We start from the raw sequence: 18,920 nt of genomic DNA on the forward strand, positions 1-18,920 counted from the left end.
CATTCCTCCCTTGTGTATCTTCATGGACGTTAGATTACATTTAGATAAGAGAACAAATAATTTCATGCTCCTTTTTTTTAATTTTACTACGTTTGTCCTTTTTATCCTCTGCAGATATCAGCACAAGATTTGTTTTTGGAAAAACTCCAAGTTGACTTTGATCAGACAAATGACGAACTGGATCGACTAAACATGAGTCATCTAGAAAAGCAATCGCAGCTTCTTCATGACTTGCAGAGATCTGAGAGGGAGCTGGATGCTCTTAAGGAACTCTTAGAAGAAAAGGACAAAGAAATGTCCTCGCTCTCAGCAAGTCTGACAGAATATTCTGAGCAAGTTACCATCTTAAAAGAGACAATTGACTTTAAAGAGGAGCAGATGAGTGAAATGTCGAATGCACTTACAAAAATGGAGAGAGAGCTTCACCATTTGAAAGAGGCGCAAACCTTGGATGTCCAGGAAAGTATCACCAAGATATCGTCTCTTTCTGAGCAGCTAAGCGAAATGGAGTCCGAGCTAAATAAAGCAAAACATCTCAATGAGAGTAAAATTAAAGAATCGGAAGAGCTAATTAGCCAGATAAAGGAGAATGACATAATAATCAAAAACCTTCGTTTGGAGATGCAAGCGCAGGCAGTAACTCACAATAATCACCTTACAGAATGTTCTGCACAGATTGTGTCGCTGAAAGAACAGATGAACGCATCTGTTGCAAAAGTTGATGAGACGGAAATGAAGTACAGAAAGGAAGTTGAGACCTTAAAATTACAGACGGAGGCAGATCACTCCAAAAAGGAGAAGCTTGCTTTATTGTTGGAAGAAAAGAGCATCCAGGAACAACACTTTCATAACGAGCTGAAAACGGCAAAAGAGCAATACAACAAATTAGTTTCTGAGTTGTCAAAAAAAGACGAGGAAATAAAGGAACTGTCAAATCAGCTCTTGGAGCACAAAGACCGATCCAGTACACTGGACAAAGAATTGAGTGGCAAGCAGGACGAATTGTCATCTTTGCAGCTAAATCTTGCAGCTCTATCACAGAGTAAGGAGGAACTGGTGAAACATCTGCAAGAAAAGACAGAAGAATTTCAAAAGCAAATAGATGTAAAAACAGAAATCATAAATAAACTACATTCAGAAACGGAAGCGCTTTGTGTGCAAATCAAAGACCTGGAAACCTCACTTGCAGATAAAGAGACTTCTCTGAAGTCTGTGACAGATTCCGTTGAGGAACTTGAAAGAAAAGTCAACGGCTTGGAGGACCAATATCGACACATTTCCAATGAAAAGGAGAATTTACTAACTCAACTTAGTCAAAAAGAATCAGAAATACATACTATGAACCAGACCCTGCAAGAGATCCAGAAAAAGTTCTCAGAGAAAGAACAGGAGCTTTCAGATCTCCAGGAAGCAAAATCCAATCTCTTACGCGAGAAGGAGGACCTTTGTAAGGAAATTGACTTAATTTCAGCCCAGAGTGCACAGGATACCAATGCTACTACTGCTCGGCTAGAAGAAAAGACTAAGGAGTGTCTGAACCTAGAAAACCTTTTACGCAGAGAGCAAGAAGCCGTTCTTAATTTGCAGTCTCAGATTCAGTCTTTAGAGCAGGATTTGAAGGAGTCCAGGATGGTTGAGCAACAGAAAGAAGAGGCGCTAAAAGTTAGGACCTCTGACTATGACGCTACATGTGAACAGTTACAACAAAAAGAGGCGAAAAATAAGGCATTGCAAAAACAAGTGGAAAAGTTGAGCCAAATAGTAAAGGGTAAAAAGAAGGTATTAGAAGATAAAGAAGCACTCCTTACTACACAGTCCGCTCAGATTGAGGAGATGAAAAGGAACTTGGATAAGCTACATGGTGAAGAACAAGCACTTAAAGAGGTCAACCTAAAAGTCACAGAGAATTTAGAAAAATTAAATTCAGCTCTCAGCAAATTACAGCAGGATTATGACAATATTGTTGAGGAAAACACGAAAATGAGGGAGAAAGTAGAAGTTGGTAGTAAGGAAATTGAAAGGTTAACCCACGAAAGAGAGTCCTTTGTGTTGTCTATATCAAATTTTGAAACTCAGCGAGATGCACTCCAGTCACAAGTAATGCAAAGTCAGTCAGTGGTAGACTCCTTAAATCAGCAGTTGAACATGTTAATGACTGAAAAGGAAAAGCTGAATTCTGATTTTGAATTACTTAAAACCACCTTGTCCAACAAGTCAGAAGAAGTCAGCCTTCTAAGCTCTCATTCATCGCAACAGGGCCATACTATCATGTCTTTGAAGGATCAGATTGATTTACTTCAAGTAGAGAAACGGGATCTGCTACGTAGCGTTGAAGAAAAGGAAGCTCTTCTTCTCCAAAAGGAGGAACTTATCCAACAAACCGAAAAGAAGTTAGAAGGTGAAGGATACTATCTACAGACTATATCCACCCTTCAAAATGAACTGCAAAGTTCAGTTTCAGATTGTACTCGGCAGCAGCAAAGAATTGAGGAGCAGGAACAGAAACTGCAGAAGTTGCATCAACAGGTGCAGCTACTGAATAATAAAAACGAGGAAGCAGAGTTATTGAAAACTCAATTAGCAGAACATGTAGTGATCATTTCTGATCTCTATTCCCAGCTCAAAAACCTAAAGGAAAATGTAGAAGAACTAAATGGGGCTTTAGCCAAAAAAGACGAATGTCTGAAAGAGAAGGTTGACTGCTACGCAAATCTGAAGGCTCAGTTGTCTGAGCTTCAAGACTCTTTAGACGAGCAGAGGAGGACCATCGAAACATTGCAGCATGAGAATGCTCAATATAAGACTGCTGTATCAGAAAAGGATTTGACCCTTAAAAATTCTTCGTTGGAAGTTGAAGAATTAAAAGGAAAATGTCAAAGTAAGGACGAGCAGTGCAATGTGTTGATTAAACAGGTGACAACTTTGGAGGAAACTACTTCAAAGCAGCTCTCTGACATTAACAAACTGACTGCTTCCTTGGAAGACAAGGAAACTTTACATTGTAGAAAGGAGGAATCCCTAAATGTTGAATTGGAGCAAAAGAGAAATTTAAATTCTGATCTTCAGAAAACTGTGGATGAGCTTAGTAATAAAGTTAAAGATCTTGAGCAGGCTCTCTTTGAAAAAGAAAACACTGTGCAAAATCTGCAGGAGAAATATGCTTCTCTGTATGAGCAAAATCAGAAGCTGGCAGAGTCTAACCGTCTTAAGGAAGCCGAGATTTCTAAACTTCTGACTTCTGCCAGCGAAAAAGATGCTAAACTTCAGATGATGGAAAGCAATGTTCAAGCTTTTGCCAGTGAGGTTAATCTACTACGCAAAGAACTAGACAAAGGTAGTTCTAACGTCAAAAACATATCTGAGACATTGAAGCTAAAAGATGATATCATATCTCAGCATCAGAAAGCAGAAGAAGTTTTAAGGAATGATCTGCAATCCATAAAGTTAGAGTCCAAGGAGATTAGTACTCAGATGCAAGCATTGACAGGAGAAAGAGAAGAGAATAGGGCACTCATTGAAACCCTACAGGATAGATGTACTTCGCAAAATCTATATATTGAAAATCTGAAGCAAGACGTGGACAATTTAAATTTAAGATTATTGGAAGACCAGCATACTTCTGCACTTGACAAGCAACAGATATCCCAACAACTAGAATCTGCAGTTCAAGAAAAATTGCATCTCGAAAAAATGATACAAACATTACAGGTAGACCGAGACACCTCCCTGGTCGCATTGCAGAATGAATTGATTCACAGGAACGCAGTTATAGAAAATCTTGAGCATCGAGTAGAGGAAGCAAATTCACGTATTTCGTTGGACGCAGAAAGCCTGAACGTGTTGAAAGCCGGGAACATTGATCTTCAGAAGCAGGTTAGTGCTCAAGCTGAGGAAAATTATGCTTTGAAAGTACATATAGAAAATCTAAAGATAAATCTTAGTGAACTGCAGCAACAATCAGAAAAAGAGGTTGCACGTGTAAATGAGGAAAATGGGAAGCTTAGAGAGCAGAATGAAAGTTTAGGCAATGACGTTAAAGTGAAGCAGGAGGCACTGCAAAGTTTGCTTAAAGATTTTCAGTTTGTCGATAACCAGCTATGTGCTTTGTGTGATGAAAATGTCTCAGAATGTGCTGAATTTGACCAACAGTATGGTTACAGAAGCAACTTAGAGAAGTTATCTTCAATGCTATGTACAGCAATGGACTACAAGTCAAAAGTAGCAGAGTTAAAGGAAGTTCTTCAGGGAAAAGAGAGAGAAGTTGACCAGAAGACTCAGTCTGTTTGCTTGTTTGAGAAAGAGAGAGACCTTCTGCTTAACGAGTTGCAGAAGGTTAAAGAACAAAAGCTTGTTAATGAATCATTAATGGAAGAACTTAAAACCGCTAAAGATACCTCTTCTCATGACCAAAGCATGTTACAAGAAAAAGAAAATGTTATTATAGAGTTGAACTCCCATATCTCAGTCTTGCAGGAAGAAATAAAGTTATCTAAAGAAGATCTGCAAAAAACCCATACGTTGCTGAGTGAAGAAAGAACGAAGATTATAGAGCTGATAGAAGATGTTAATAAGAAGGATTCTCTTGCCCGAGAACTTAATCTACAGCTGGGTCAGCAGAAAGAGTTAATAGCTACACTCAGTGGTCAAATAAAAGATAAAGATGCTTCTCTGATGCAGGTTATGGACTCTATGTCAAGCGAAATGGCGAAAGTTTCTGATGTAAAAAATAGCTTAAGTCTGGAACTTAACAGTTTGCAGTCTGAGAAAAGTTCTTGTCATTTGCAGATCTCCGAACTATCTGAAAAACTCGAGGCTTGTGAGAAAAAGTTACAGCTGTCGGAACAGATACTGGCTGATAAGGAGATTTATTTAAGTAAGTTGACCAGTGAGAAGGATCTCCAATCGGAAAAATTCTGTAAAGAAAGGGAGAACTTAAAGAGGAAACTTCAGGCAGCTTTAGTGATACGGAAAGATTTAATGCAAAAAATTGAGAAACTTGAACAAAGCAAACAAGATGAGGTAAGAGAAGAGCAGCTGAAGAACTCAGAACTTGGAAGAACTGTGGAAGATTTGAATGGCAAATTAGAATCTATAAGGATGGAGAACAAAGATCTGCAGTCATATGTGAAGATCGCTAAGCAAGAATTACTGGAGAAGGATACAAAAATAAGCAATCTTTGCAGTGCCCTAACCGAAAAAGAACAGCACCTAGAACAGCTCCAGAATAATATCGCTGAATTGCAGCAAAGCTTCTCTGAGAAAGACAACACGTGCCAGGAATACTTAAGAATCTTTCAGGAAAAAGAACAAAATCTGCAGCAAACAAAAAATGCTCTCAAAGATAAATTAAAGGGTCTAGAAGAAGAAAATATACACTTGTTGGAAAATCTTGAAAACCTGAAAATATGTCTTGAAAATATACAAGGCCAGACAAGCTTTTCTATGTTACCTCTAGAATCATCCAATGTTGACCTAGAGTCGACTTCTGCCGAAGCTTCATTTTCACATGCTGAAAATACGATAGTTCATAATAATGTCCATGCATCCCTTTTGTGTAGCCAAGGAAGTTCTGGGAGTAAAGAGAAACATGGTGGGCTTTTACAAAGTCTCAGTAAAAGCATTAAAGAATTTGAGCTTCTACAGAAGGCACATTTAGACTTACAACATTCCTATGACGCTCAATGCACAGAGTGTGAACAACATAAAGATCAAGTGCATAAACTGCAAGAACAAGTTCAGGCACAACAGGAACTGCTGTTCCAGAAGGAGTCTGATCTGACTAATAAAGAGCTGGAAGTAGAAGACCATAAAAAGCAGATTGAAGATATTTCACACCAGCTACAAGAACTAAAGGAGCATGAAAAGTTTTCTAAGGAGTTGACCACCAGTAACCAGGAGAAGGACGCAGCATTGCTGAGAGTAAACTCTGAACACGGGCAGTTGTTGAGTGAAATAGAGTTACTGAAGGCAGAGACACAAAAATTGTCCAACGATATTCAAAAATATCAAGAGCAAATGCACTCTCTGGAAAGTGCAGTGGCTTCTAAGTCGGTACAGTTAGAACATTGTGAAAATGAGATTACTTTGCTACAGAAAGAAGTAGAGGTAGCTCGAATGAAGATTGAAAATAACCAAGCAACCATTCAGCATTTAACCAATGAAAGGGATTCATACTTTGAAACTTGCCAAGTCAGTCAGTCAGAAGTGTCCAAACTGAAGCATAATCTTGAGCAAAAAGTTATTGAATTATTAGAAAAAGACAAAGAGATAGCTGCATCTAAAGATACCCTTCAGTTAAACCTAAAAATCGATGAAGAAGACATGGAAAGGATGCAAAGCCAATTGAAACAATATGAAAAAGAATCTGATAACCTGAAGGATGATTATAAACAGATTAAAAGAGAGCTTGAAGAATCAATGTCTAAACTGGAAAAAGCAGAAACCGAATTATCAGATTTTAGGGCAAAGTTAAGAGACTCGAAAAAAGATGAAATATTGATGGTACAATCAAGTACGCAACCTTTGCACAGCCATGGTCTAAACCAAGTGGTTCCTGAAACAAAACCAGCTGTTGATAGTCTTCAAGGAGAAAGTTGTGATCGTCCATTAACATGTAAACCTTGCTTTAAGAAACAGACCATAATTGAAGATCTTGAGAAGCAGATTATGAGCTCCAACAAGGTAATTGAGCAGCTTCATCAGGACCACGAGAAGAAAGTTTCAGAAGAAAGCAGCTCTAAAGAACAACTTCAGAGAAAGCTTCAGGCAGCTTTGGTATCGCGTAAAGATTTGCTTAAGGAAAACAAAATGCTTAAACAAAATATCGAATCATTGACTCTGGAGACAGAAAAGCTGAAACGTTCAGTTACTGAAATTCGGGAAAATCAGCTGGCTGAGATTTCATTACTCACAGAGAAGAATAACGATCTTCTGTCTGAGAAAGAACGCCTTTTACTGGTCAACGAAAATCTTTCGGCAGCTTGTGAAAGCCTGAAATCTACAATGGAATCTATTGTTCAAGAAAAAGAAGCATTTTCTTTCCAGTTGAATTCTTTGAAGGATTCTCAGACTGTTGAATTGACCGGATGGAAAGCCAAGCATGGCGAATTGAATAAAGAGTATGAGTCCCTTCTTCAAGCGTATGAAAACATTAGTGATGAAATTGATAAGATGCGACATGTCATAGAAATAACAAAGAGAGAAAAAAACGATGTCCTATTAAAACATCATGACCTTCAAGCTGAAAATCAAGACCTGGTAAAACAAATTGAGCAGAGTGTTGCAGAGATGGACAGGCTTAGAACAACATTGGAGTCTAAAGAGATTGAAATACAAAAATTTAAATTAGAAACCGAGAAGCTTATGGATGCGGTGAAGAAAGCGTCTCTCTCCGATGAAGTATCCAATGAAAACAGGAAACTTATTGAAGAAAATAGACATTTAAGAGAAGTATGTGAGAACCTGAAGACCACTCTAGATAGCAAAGAAAAGGAAAATAATAGTATATCTGTCATTAAAAGGGCACTGGATAAGTTGCAAATGGACATGGGTATGTATAGATCTAACGTGGAAATTAAAATATCCAATCTAAGTTTGGAAAACGAGACACTCTCTAGAACTGTTACAGAATTGGAAACAAAGGTTCAAGAGACAGAACAGAGCTTAGAGAAGAATGAAATAGAAAGATTGAATATCCTAGAGAAACTGAACAGCTCTGACCAACAGCTTCAACAGGAAAAGACCATTGTTTTGAAATTAGAAGCTGATGTAAGTAGCATGGAACTAGACCGGATGAACTTGAATGAAAAAGTGAAAATTTTGGAAGATGACAAGGCCCTTCTTCTAGAGGAGATTGAAAATATACAGGAGCAATTTTGTAAAGTGAAAAATGAGAGGGAACAATTAGAGACAGAATTACTTAGAGTTGGAAAAAACAACAGCTTACTCTCCGACAAATTTAAGTTACTCCAGATACAGACCCATATTCTAAGCCAGCAGGTAGAGTTTCTCAGGGCAGAGAAAAACACTATTGTCCGTGAAAAGGAAGAACACCAGTTGCATGTTCTACGGGATCTAGAAGAAAGGATTAAATATGCTCAAAATGATAGCCGAGGAACCAAGACCAAATCGAAAGAGTTACAAGAACTTCTGAAAGAGAAGCAACAGGAAATTAATCAGCTCCATCGTGATTCTATAAGATTTCAAGAGCTTATATTAGATCTTGACGGTGCTGTGAAGGAATCAAATAGCCAGAATGAAAATCTTCAAAAAGAACTTGACAATACATCTGCTCTGCTAACCCAAGCAAGAAACGACATATTAATTCTAAAAAAGGAACTTGCAGAGAACAGAGTGGAAAAAAAGAACTTGCTGTCCTCCAATAACCTAGTTAATGAAGAGTCAACCAGGAAGTTCTCTTCACGTGTAAATGAAAGAAATGGTATTGAAGAAAATGAACTGATTTATCACTCCAAAGAAGTAGCTCTACAGAATATAAGTTCCGAAAAGGAGGTCTCTGAACACCCTACAGTTGTTGAATTCAAGACGCTAAAGGACATAATAACAGAAAATGAGCAGGAGATCCAAAAACTTAAATTAGAGAGTGAAAAAGTTAGAATCGATATACAGAAACAGGTCACCATGTCTCAGCACATGAAACGAATCATCGACAACAAAGATAAGGAGATCTCTGTGTTAATCTCCTCCAAAGATGGAGAAATATCCAGCTACTTAGAACAAATACAGAGTGAGTATCGGAAACAAGCAGAAGATAATGAGCATCGTTTGTCCTCTGTTGAAGCTGAAAAGGCGAAAGTGAATTTAGAATATGAAAGGGTAGAAAAAAAGTATCAGAGTCTTAAATTGAAGTATGAAAAAGCAGTAAGTGACAAGGCTTTGATATCTGGTGAAATTGAGGCCTTTAGGAAATCAATGTCTTCATTGCAAACTGATCGAGATCAACTTAGTTCAGAATTACAAACTATCCATCAGCGCAATGAACGGGTCCTAAGTGAAAAAGACAACATCATCACCTCTGCTGTCAATGAAAATGGTAGCCTCAAAGAAGAACTTAGGAATGCTCTCAATAAAATGGATGACCTTAATGCAGAAAATGCCATGTTGGGAGCACAACTCATTCGCTATAGGGAAGATCTAAACCAGGTGCTGTCACTAAAAGATGAACAATTAAAGGAATTGTTAAAACAGAAGCTGGAGCTGATTAAAAACCTCGAGCAAAAAAAATGTGATCTTGAGAAGCACTGTAGGGAAATGCAAAGCATCAATGAGGCCTTACAAAATTCAGGTAAGGCAGTAGCACTGGAGAATCAAAAATTAATGTCAAAGGTTAAAGATCAAGAAGATCTTATTGCTTCCATCAATAAAGAAAAGATACTTTATGAATCCAGGAAGAGAAAGTATAAGGATGTTCAGGCGAAAACTGATGAGGATCTGATCAGTTTTGACCAAAATGATGGTGAGCCGGGTAGTCAAAATAATAGCGCAGAAGAAAGTGCCGAGGAAGCCTATTGGGGCCTTTTCCTTGAAAATAAACAGCTTAAATCTGAAAACGAGTCTTTTGGGAAAGCAATGGGCGCTCTACAGAATAACAGAGATTCCTTGATCGATGATTTCAAAGAGCTGCAATGGCGGTACGCATCAGAGCTAAAAGCTGAGAAGATCAGAGGAGATGATCTCGACAGACAAATAGCTAGCTTTAAATCCCAGATTTATGGTATCCTCAAACACAATACCCTCCTTAATGAACATCTCACCATGGAAGACCAGATTTCCATGGACCAGCTCATTGCTGCAGTAGACTCTTTGTGCACTTCCTTAACAAACAAAAGTTTGGAGGTCACTAGCCTCTCTTCGGAGTGTGCCGCTTATGCTCAGCAGATCGATGCTTTCTCCAAAGCTATGGCAAGCTTACAGCATGATCGCGAGAGATTATTCCAGATGCTTAGGGAAGGAACCGCAGTGGAAAAGGCTAAGGAAGAAGGTGCTTCTGATAAAGAGGTCATCACTGAGCGTGAACTAAGCATGAATTTCTCGCAGCCAGACAGATTAACACAGGTATGTTTTATTGCTTGCCGTATGCATGCTCGTTTTATGTATTAATGGCTTATGTAACAGCCCGCATGAAATGTTGCATATTGATAAAGCAAAGGTAAAGCTGGTCACACATTAGATTAGCATAAGCCACCAACATATGAATGATATGGGCATCAACGTGCTGGGTTGAACTATCAAATCGGGACAAAACGCTTTAAAAACAAAAAAACAAAAGCAGAAGAGTGGAAATCTACCATATTCAGTGACAGCTCCATACATGCATAGTTTCTACTGTTCTACTCAAAAAATCCAGGATGACCCAAGATCTTTTCAACATACTTTGGTTAAAGTGAAGAGGGGCGAAATAGTCAAACTGGCCATTTCATGTAATGTATGGGCAGCTTTAGGCATTGCGCTCAGAAGTGTGAAACTAGAAGTCATTTTTCCAAAATGCTAAGAAAACCAATTGTGGACCAATCATGATGGCAGATATCGGTTTCCAACATGTTGCAAAATCACTTTGTCACAAATTTTTTGGTGGCCAATGATATCGCTACATGGATGCACCCTTACAGAATCCATTATGAAGAGCGGACATAAAGGTGTTTGGAACCTTCCAATAGCTTCAGTGGCCGGCATCTTGTCGTTTTCCAGCTACTGGGAAAACAATGCAAGAAGATCCTCTGTTTAAGGACCACTGTTATAAGTTCTTGGAAAAGTCAAATCCCATATGGATAGTATTCCTGTATGAACAGCATAACCATTTGGTCACAAGACTTTTACATACTTTAAACCTGTATAGAGAAATGATTGTGTTGTCTCCATGTTTCAGCTTCAGACCTAGATCACACTTCAGAGATTTCCATTGGTGATTGTGAGCCAAAACCAGGTGCGGGTCAAAAACACGGAACAGTGGCCGATCTTTACAGTTATACTTTATGTCTGTGTAGCCTCCAGTTCGTGTTTGGCTCGCCATCACATGACCAAATCATAGAAAGTGTGAACTAGGCCTCAGGCATAGTAATCACAGTTTGCATATTTTATATGGCCGGACTTTCTTTGTACTCATTGGGACTTTGTGCCTGTTTTTGTAGGTGACAGAACTGATCAACAGTTCAGCATCAGAATCCCTCAAACTAAGGCAAAGGATTCAGGAGTTGGAGAAGTTATTGCTTGAAGCAAAATCTGTGAAGGACAAACTGGAGAAAGAGATCACAGGCTACCAGTATGAGCTGTGCGAGCTGAGGTACGTATCTGTTGTCTTCTCTTTGTCCTGACCTTCTGCAGATAGTCACAAAGATATATCACACTCCGATATCTGGTATGATTTTGCATGAAAGTGTGAAGTTGTTAGGTGCGCGTATGCCAGCGCTTGACAGCCTATAAACCATAAAATTTTGAGGTGGTCTTCTGGAGCTTGCTGAAGGTAGCAGCCTTGGGTCTTCGGTCTTCCCAGGAACCTGTCTGACTGGCAAATATCCTACATTTTGGATGCCCGATGAACCTAATGTATAAACCATAGAATGATGTATAAGTCCTGCCCTGAGGCGTGTACTGTTGATTAGGCGCAAGATGCACCCCGCTTGGTTCTCTTTCCTTGGGAGGTACCTCTTTGCATATTATTTCCCCATGAAGCATTGCCTATAAGTCTCCATACACAGCTGGTCTCCTTAAATGGGTTCTGCAGTTTTTCATTAAACTGATTCATTAGCATCCCACCGGCGGGGTTTCCGACACCCGGGACCCCCGCCGATCAGCTGTTTGAGAAGGCAGCGGTGCTCCAGGAGCGCCGCGGCCTTCTTACTGTTTACCGCTGGCCCAGTGACGTCACGACTAGTATCAACTAGCGTGGGCGCGGCTAAGCTCTGTTCACTTGAATGGAGCTTAGCCCAACCCAGGCCAGTTGATACAAGTCGTGACGTCACTGGGCCAGCAGTAAACAGTGAGAAGGCTGGAGCGCCGCTGCCTTCTCAAACAGCTGTTTGGCGGGGGTCCTGGGTGTCGGACCCCCGCCGGTTAGATGCTGATGATCTATCCAGAGGATAGATCATCAGTTTAAACAAACTGCAGAACCCCTTTAAGGAAACCTGTACACTACCTAAGCTGCATCCAAGGCATCGTACTCAGCCAGCCATAATCCTACTCCGTACTGACATGGGGAAGGCACCCCTAATCAGCTGTCTACTGATGGATATTTGGTTTGTCATGTCCCAGGGCTTGTTAGAAACTCAGATTTTGGCTTATAGGGAGACACTTTCACAAGGTGGCGCTAGCAAGATTGTTTTCTTTCCTTGGGAGATATCGCTTTGCGTCTCTTTAAGGAGACCTGGCAGAATGCCTAAGCTGCACCCCCTTCTCCCACCCCCTGGGAAAATTTTGACTATAGGAGTCCACTTCGAGGAACATTGTGGTGTAATGAATGCACGATCTGTTTGTTCACACAGTATAACTTTTAACTACCATCTTTTGTAATGGCTTCATTGACTTAAACTTTCTCTCTTTATTTTGCTGTATTTTACCTTCGCACTTTCCATCCCAAGATCTGAAAAAAATGTTCTTGTGGCTGAATCGCAAGCTCTTCGTCATCAGTTAAGCATAATCCTAACCGAGAAAGAGCGACAGATTGGAGACCTGCAGAAAATCCAGGAAACTGCAAAGCAGAGTGGAGAGAAGGTAAGGTTATATAAAGTGCTCTTTATGAAGTAATATTCTGGGGAAAACTGATATTGGGCAAAGTCTAACGGTGCGGCCACACAGTCAGCTTTTGGAAGTCAAAATCAAGAGTGGGTCATAAAAGGAGAGAAAGTATAAAGGACAGATACCTCTCTACTTCTTTGTATTCACTCCTAGTTTGGGCTCCCAAAACTGCATGCACAAACTTGACCGTGTAATCGTACCCTAAGGGGAGCAAGATATGACGAAGGAATTCTCTTTTTGATGTTCTTTAAAATCTGTGGACACTTTTTTTTTTTTCTAAATGCATGTATTTTTGGCTGAAAAGTATTTTTGCGAAAGGGTTTTTATTAGACTTTTCACTTGTTACCTTCTGCAGGTTCTGTGCATCACAGTGCATATCAGGCTGCAGAATGCCATTCACTAGCAAATACATTAAAGGGGCCGCCTGACCGCTCAGTCTCTAGTCCCTCTATGTCCTCTCCTGAACAATCTTCTTAGCCATTTCATGAGCAAATCAGAGTTTTGTTTGGTCATATTAGAAGCTGCAGAAGTCTAACAGTGCAGAATTTGTAATTAAACGCTATTGCAAAAATGCTTTTCAGCCAAAAATACATGCATTTAAAGGGGTATTCACAGGATAGGTGATAACTGTTAGATTAGTGGGGGTACTATCACTGGGATTCCACCAATCATAAGAGCGGCAGGTCAAGCATTATCACTGCCGCTCCATTCATCTCTACGGGAGTCCCGGAGACGGCCTAGTACAGTGCTTTACTATTTACAGCCTGCCCATTAGTGCCGGTGACAGGCTCACTGCTGGGCGGAAGCTTCCACCTAGCAGTCCTTATGGAGAGCCCAGTATGTCACCGGAACTCCATTTAATTCCTTTGCCCTGTGCGATCCAGCGCAGGGCAAAGGAGAACTTCGGAGCATGAAATGCTCATAACAGGGGGCTGCCTGGGTGAAATTGTGGATATGTCCGGGTTCAGAGCTGAACCCGTTTAAGCAAAGAAAATGTCTCCCAGAAGTGTACTTACCTTTAAATCTTGGTGTCGTGATCTGTCCCCATCAGGCTCTGAACTAGCCAGAACATAGAATGTATGTTTTGCCCGGAGTGTTTCTTTTAATGTACACAATCCATAAGTAATACAAGGGCTCTGTTAAGTTCTGCTGCATCACTTAGGGTGTGTTGGTTTCCATCTGTTACATCTTCAGTCCTTAGAGCAGTATCCTGTAAATTGACATGGCTTTGTAAATAAATCATTCATATTAAAGGGGAACAGTCGCTTTTAATAGACCACCTCCGGCCGGTCTGTGGCTAGCATTAATGTTTTCCTCATTTTGGGACCATAGTACTTACCAGAGAGCAATACATAGAACATATGCAGTATGGTGTCATTGGTCATTCAGTTTCAGCATCAATTAAAGGGATTGTCTCACCACAGACAACCCCTTTAATATCAACACTGGCCTCGAGACTCCCAGGGGTTATCCTTAGACTCAAATAATATTTTAGGCTTGCCAAGAGGGAAACTGTTCTGACTCCTGAATTATTTGTTCAGGGTGTGGAGAGAATGGCTCTGGTGGGGAGTCCTGCTGCTGCAGAGAAAGGAAATCTGGCTTTTGAAGATAAAGAACAGACAAAGCATGAAATGCAGAGATACCTCCATGAAATACGACAGAGGGACCTGATAATACAACAGTTGAATACTAAGGTAAAAGTCTTTCTTTCTTCTTTTTTTTTTTGCTCAAAGGCTGTAACTTTCCCTCCACTTGGCAGTATACCCCTAGTGAATGGCATGACTCATGCCCTACATGTATCATATACGCTGCCCGGCCTCCACACAGTGACAGCCATGAGCGGCCGCTAGCTTCTTTGACTTGAACAGAGAAGAATAGCGCAGCAGTTGCAAGACGTGTCATTCTTCTCCCTTATCGGTAGGTGCCTGCCTTCACAATAGGACGTGCCACACGTTAGGTGACATTGATCCCGTTTTCTTTTTAGGCAATGGAATCTGCAGAGATGAATGCGGTTTTGTCTACTCAGCTCAAGACTGTATCGCATGGACTGAAAGATACTCAGCTCAGATACACTGAATTGCAAAATCAGTATTACAAGCTCCAGAGAGACCTACAGGTCACCAGCCAGGTGAGATCTTATTAAATAGTGTCTTCTAAACCCCAGTGCACACTCGCATCGGAAACCCAAAAAAACAGGAATGAACATTTATTCATGCACTCTCTAGATTGCTTTGTCTTTGAATCTGGATCCTGATTTGGCAACGATGGAAAAAAAAAATAAAGCAAAAACTGCACCGTCTGGGCAAGTGCCACGTGCATTACATGGACATCCAATTAAAGGAGTTATCAGAGTAAGGCCTCATGCACACGGCCGTGTTCCGCGGTAACCCGGCCGGGATTCCTTCTGACAGCAGGAGCGCACGGCGTCATTGGTTGCTATGACGCCGTGCGCTTCATGCCGCCGCTGCTGTACAGTGATACACTGGTATGATCTATACCAGTGTATCACTGTACAGCAGCGGCATCATAGCAACCAATGACGCCGTGCACTCCTGCTGTCAGAAGGAATCCCGGCCGGGTTACCACGGACCGCTCTCGGCCGTGTGCATGAGGCCTAAAGATAATGATGACCTATCCTCAGGATAGATCATCATTATCACATCGGTGAGGGTCTAAATCCCAGGACACGGCCGATCAATTCTTTCATGGAGCCCTGGGGATTGATACAGGCTCCCAGCAGCTTTTCAAGCTCAGCGCCATACATCGTTTTGCAGCTCAGCCCCATTGACTTGAATGGGGCTGAGCTGGAATTAGGCCATGTGAAAGATGTATGGTGACATCACATGGCCTAGGGAATGGCGGCGGCTTTCGCAGAGCCTCATCTGACAGCTGATCGGTGGGGGTCACAGGAGTCCAGAGAATAGGTCACCCGTAATATTTCCTGGATAACCCCTTTAAATTTGCAGGGAATGGTGAAATATCTGATTGTTGGGTTATCCCCTACAAATTAGTCATCAGCATTTTGTCTGAAGATCTTTTTAACAAAAAGGGATTGTCCAAAGTGGACAACAGAAGCAGGATCCATTGCACGACGGTCACCACGGAGCCTCAGCCACAGATTACATCACACCGGAAAAATAGCTATGGACACCTGACGGAACTGGAAGGACCCCATTATGTCAGCAAAGTCTGTCAGTTTCCAACAAGGTTTCTGTTGTTTTGATGGGAAAAATGCTATTTTAACAATCAACTATGACCGAATCTGCAATGGAGACTCGGACACAGATGTGAACGGTGCCCATGGGTGTTCTATTCTTGTGGGGCTTCTTTTTTGTGTCAGTTGTAACTTTGCTCTTGAGCATGACGTAGGAATCGCTGTGTCCATATTCTATGGTGAGTTACAAGCTCTTTTCTATAGCTATAGATAAATGTACAAGAAATGTCTATTGACTTCCATCCGTCTCGGCCCCTTTTATCTCCTGCATTGCTAACTCCTACCTGTTTCTTGCAGACTGACATCTTGACTGAGGTTCCCCCCGGAGCTCCCCAGGAGAGAGCAAACGTTCTGGTGGAAATAGACAATGCCGAACTGGCTGACCTGAGAAGAAGGTTGGTTAATGTTCTCGTCTTCTCTCCGGAGACCCTTTCTGTTATACATAGAGATATAGCAATCTGTTCGCTGTCCTTGAGAAGAATGATATTCTGTCAGAAGACTCTTGATTTTTATACCGTAGTGCAGGAGAAACGTGTTGAGATGCTGGGAGCGATCATCCTGCTCTCGGGAGATTCCGGCAGAAGAAATATTTTCTCATTTAGACATGCTGTAACGCCGGAATCTCGTAGGAGAACGGAGGTTTGATAAACCAGGGGATGCATCAGATAATAGCCATGTCCTGTGGGTTGACGAATGATGACATTTGTCAGACAATCATCTCGGATTTCTGAACAAGATAGTATTGAACGGGGGACATGTCAGTCCGTGGATTGCGAACAATGGCAGCCGTTTAGTCTTGTGCTTTGGTTTCCCTTCTATTTAGGCTGGCAGAGGCTGAACTCCGTCACGATGCTATTCAGCAAGAACTCTCCGTGGTGTCTGACAGGCTGGCAGAGGAGAAGGCACAGAGGGAGGCTGCGGAGGAGGCACTGCATCTCACAGGGCAACAGAATAAGAGGTTTGGGTTTTTCAGTCTGATTTCTACCTGGAGTACGGGACACACTTTTGCAATCCATTTTTTTTTGTTGCTCTGGAGCATCTAAAAAGGAGAAAGAAGCAACTCGTGCACATCGCCCTGGTTAAAAATATACTGCCGTTATGTGTATACAGCGCCTGCACAGATGTGTGGCTTCATGGTTACAAGCAGCAAACTGGTGACCTCTGATCTGGTAGTCAGATGTGACTGCACACAATATTTGCTTGTGGTCTGTAATCATGGAGACTTGTAGGGCTGCATACGTAAACCGATAGAATTTTACTCAATACTGTTTGCAAAGTGATTATTTTTTATGCATTGGAGCAATACAAAATTGGTGGTGGCAAGTATACATCCCCTTTACATTGTAGGTGGCTTTTCACCTACATATCGGTGAACTGTGAAGACTGCTATACTGCTATTATTCCTACCTTAGACATTTATGGCATTATCCTGTGGACTTGCCCTAAATATCTGTCTGATAGATGCCAGTCCCTCTTTTGCGACCCACACATCTACACAATGGGGTCCCCTCTACTGTTTGTTGGGGCAGCTGCCCTGGGGGGGGGGTTTGTGGCCTGCATGCATGCCTGTGACTATCACCATTCTCCTCTATGGGAGTGACAGAAACAGCCGAGGAAGCTATACATGTAGACATGTGGTCTCTGGATGATGGAAATTACTACGGATGGCTCGGGGTCAGTATAGAGCAAGGATGCCCAACATGCGGCCCTCCAGCTGTTGCAAAACTACAACTCCCAACATGGCTGGACATCCTACAGCTAGTAGGGCATGCTGGGAGTTGTAGTTTTGCAACAGCTGGAGGGCTGCAGGTTGAGCATCCCTGGTATAGAGAATCTAAGCATTATTTCAGATGGAAATCCTCTATAAAGGGGTTGCATGAGATTAGAAAAACATCTACTTTCTTCCAGAAACGCTGCCTCTCTTACCTATAAGCTGTGTCTGAAAATACAGCCTAGTCAGAAGAAAAAAACAGCCATGGTTTTCGAATATCACACAACCCCTTTAATTCTGTAGTTCTACGGCTATTTGAGTCATAGGTATGCGGGTTAATTTTTCTCGTTTTCATGACTCCATCGTAGGGTTGTTTGTTAGATCACATAGAGATCATGGACGTAATTGTGTCACAGCCGATGGAGTATAATGTCCTACATCTTGGGGGAAAAGGGATTATTTATTTTTTTCCTTAAAGTGGTTGTCAGACAGTTGAAGAAATTATTCTTGCTGCAGAAAATGTTCTAAAAAAGAAACAAATGACTCACCTGTTAAATCCTTTGCCGCTCAAGTGCTGATGCTCCACTGATCCCAGTTGGTCTTTGTTCATTTGGAGCAACAACCTACCTCTATCCACATGACTGATACAGCCAATCACCTGCCTCAGCAGTCTCGTGTCGTATATGCTAGCATCGCCGCTGAGTGGCTGCAGCAGGCACATGGGTGTACGCTAGGTCAAAACTCCGTGAAAATAGAGTGGCGGGGCCATTGGAGCATCATTTCTGGAGAGGCAGGGATTTTAGGCTACTTTCACACTTGCGTTTTTCTTTTCCGGCATAGAGTTCCGTCACAGGGGCTCTATACGGGAAAAGAACTGATCAGGCATATCCCCATGCATTCTGAATGGAGAGTAATCCGTTCAGTTTGCATCAGGATGTCTTCAGTTCAGTCGTTTTGACTGATCAGGCAAAAGAGAAAACCGCAGCATGCTACGGTTTTTTCTCCGGCGGAAAAAACTGAAGATTTGCCTGAATGCCATTTTTTCCCATAGGAATGTATTCGTGCCGAATCCGGCATTCAGAATACCGGAATGCCGGATCAGTCCTTCCGGTATGCGCATGCGCAGACTGAAAAAAAGGTGAAAAAAATAAATGCCGGATCCGTTTTGCCGGATGACACCGGAAAGACGGATCCGGCATTTCAATGCATTTTTTCGACTGATCAGGCATTTTTAAGACTCCATAG

General features: G+C 41.4%; 1 protein-coding gene across 8 annotated transcripts in view; it reads left to right on the top strand.

Moving 5' to 3' along the window:
• The window catches only part of LOC120980649 (golgin subfamily B member 1-like), a 79,414-nt gene that overhangs the window by 54,817 nt on the left and 5,677 nt on the right, over positions 1-18,920 (top strand). For all 8 annotated transcript variants that reach the window (XM_040409879.1, XM_040409882.1, XM_040409881.1 and 5 more), the window contains 7 exons: positions 115-10,074; positions 11,148-11,299; positions 12,594-12,726; positions 14,292-14,444; positions 14,735-14,878; positions 16,262-16,359; positions 16,788-16,922. In XM_040409879.1, the coding sequence (XP_040265813.1) occupies positions 115-10,074; positions 11,148-11,299; positions 12,594-12,726; positions 14,292-14,444; positions 14,735-14,878; positions 16,262-16,359; positions 16,788-16,922 (10,775 nt within the window). The remainder of the gene's footprint in view (positions 1-114; positions 10,075-11,147; positions 11,300-12,593; positions 12,727-14,291; positions 14,445-14,734; positions 14,879-16,261; positions 16,360-16,787; positions 16,923-18,920) is intronic.

This window comes from Bufo bufo, chromosome 10, assembly GCF_905171765.1.
Source record: "Bufo bufo chromosome 10, aBufBuf1.1, whole genome shotgun sequence".
Taxonomy (NCBI): domain Eukaryota; kingdom Metazoa; phylum Chordata; class Amphibia; order Anura; family Bufonidae; genus Bufo; species Bufo bufo.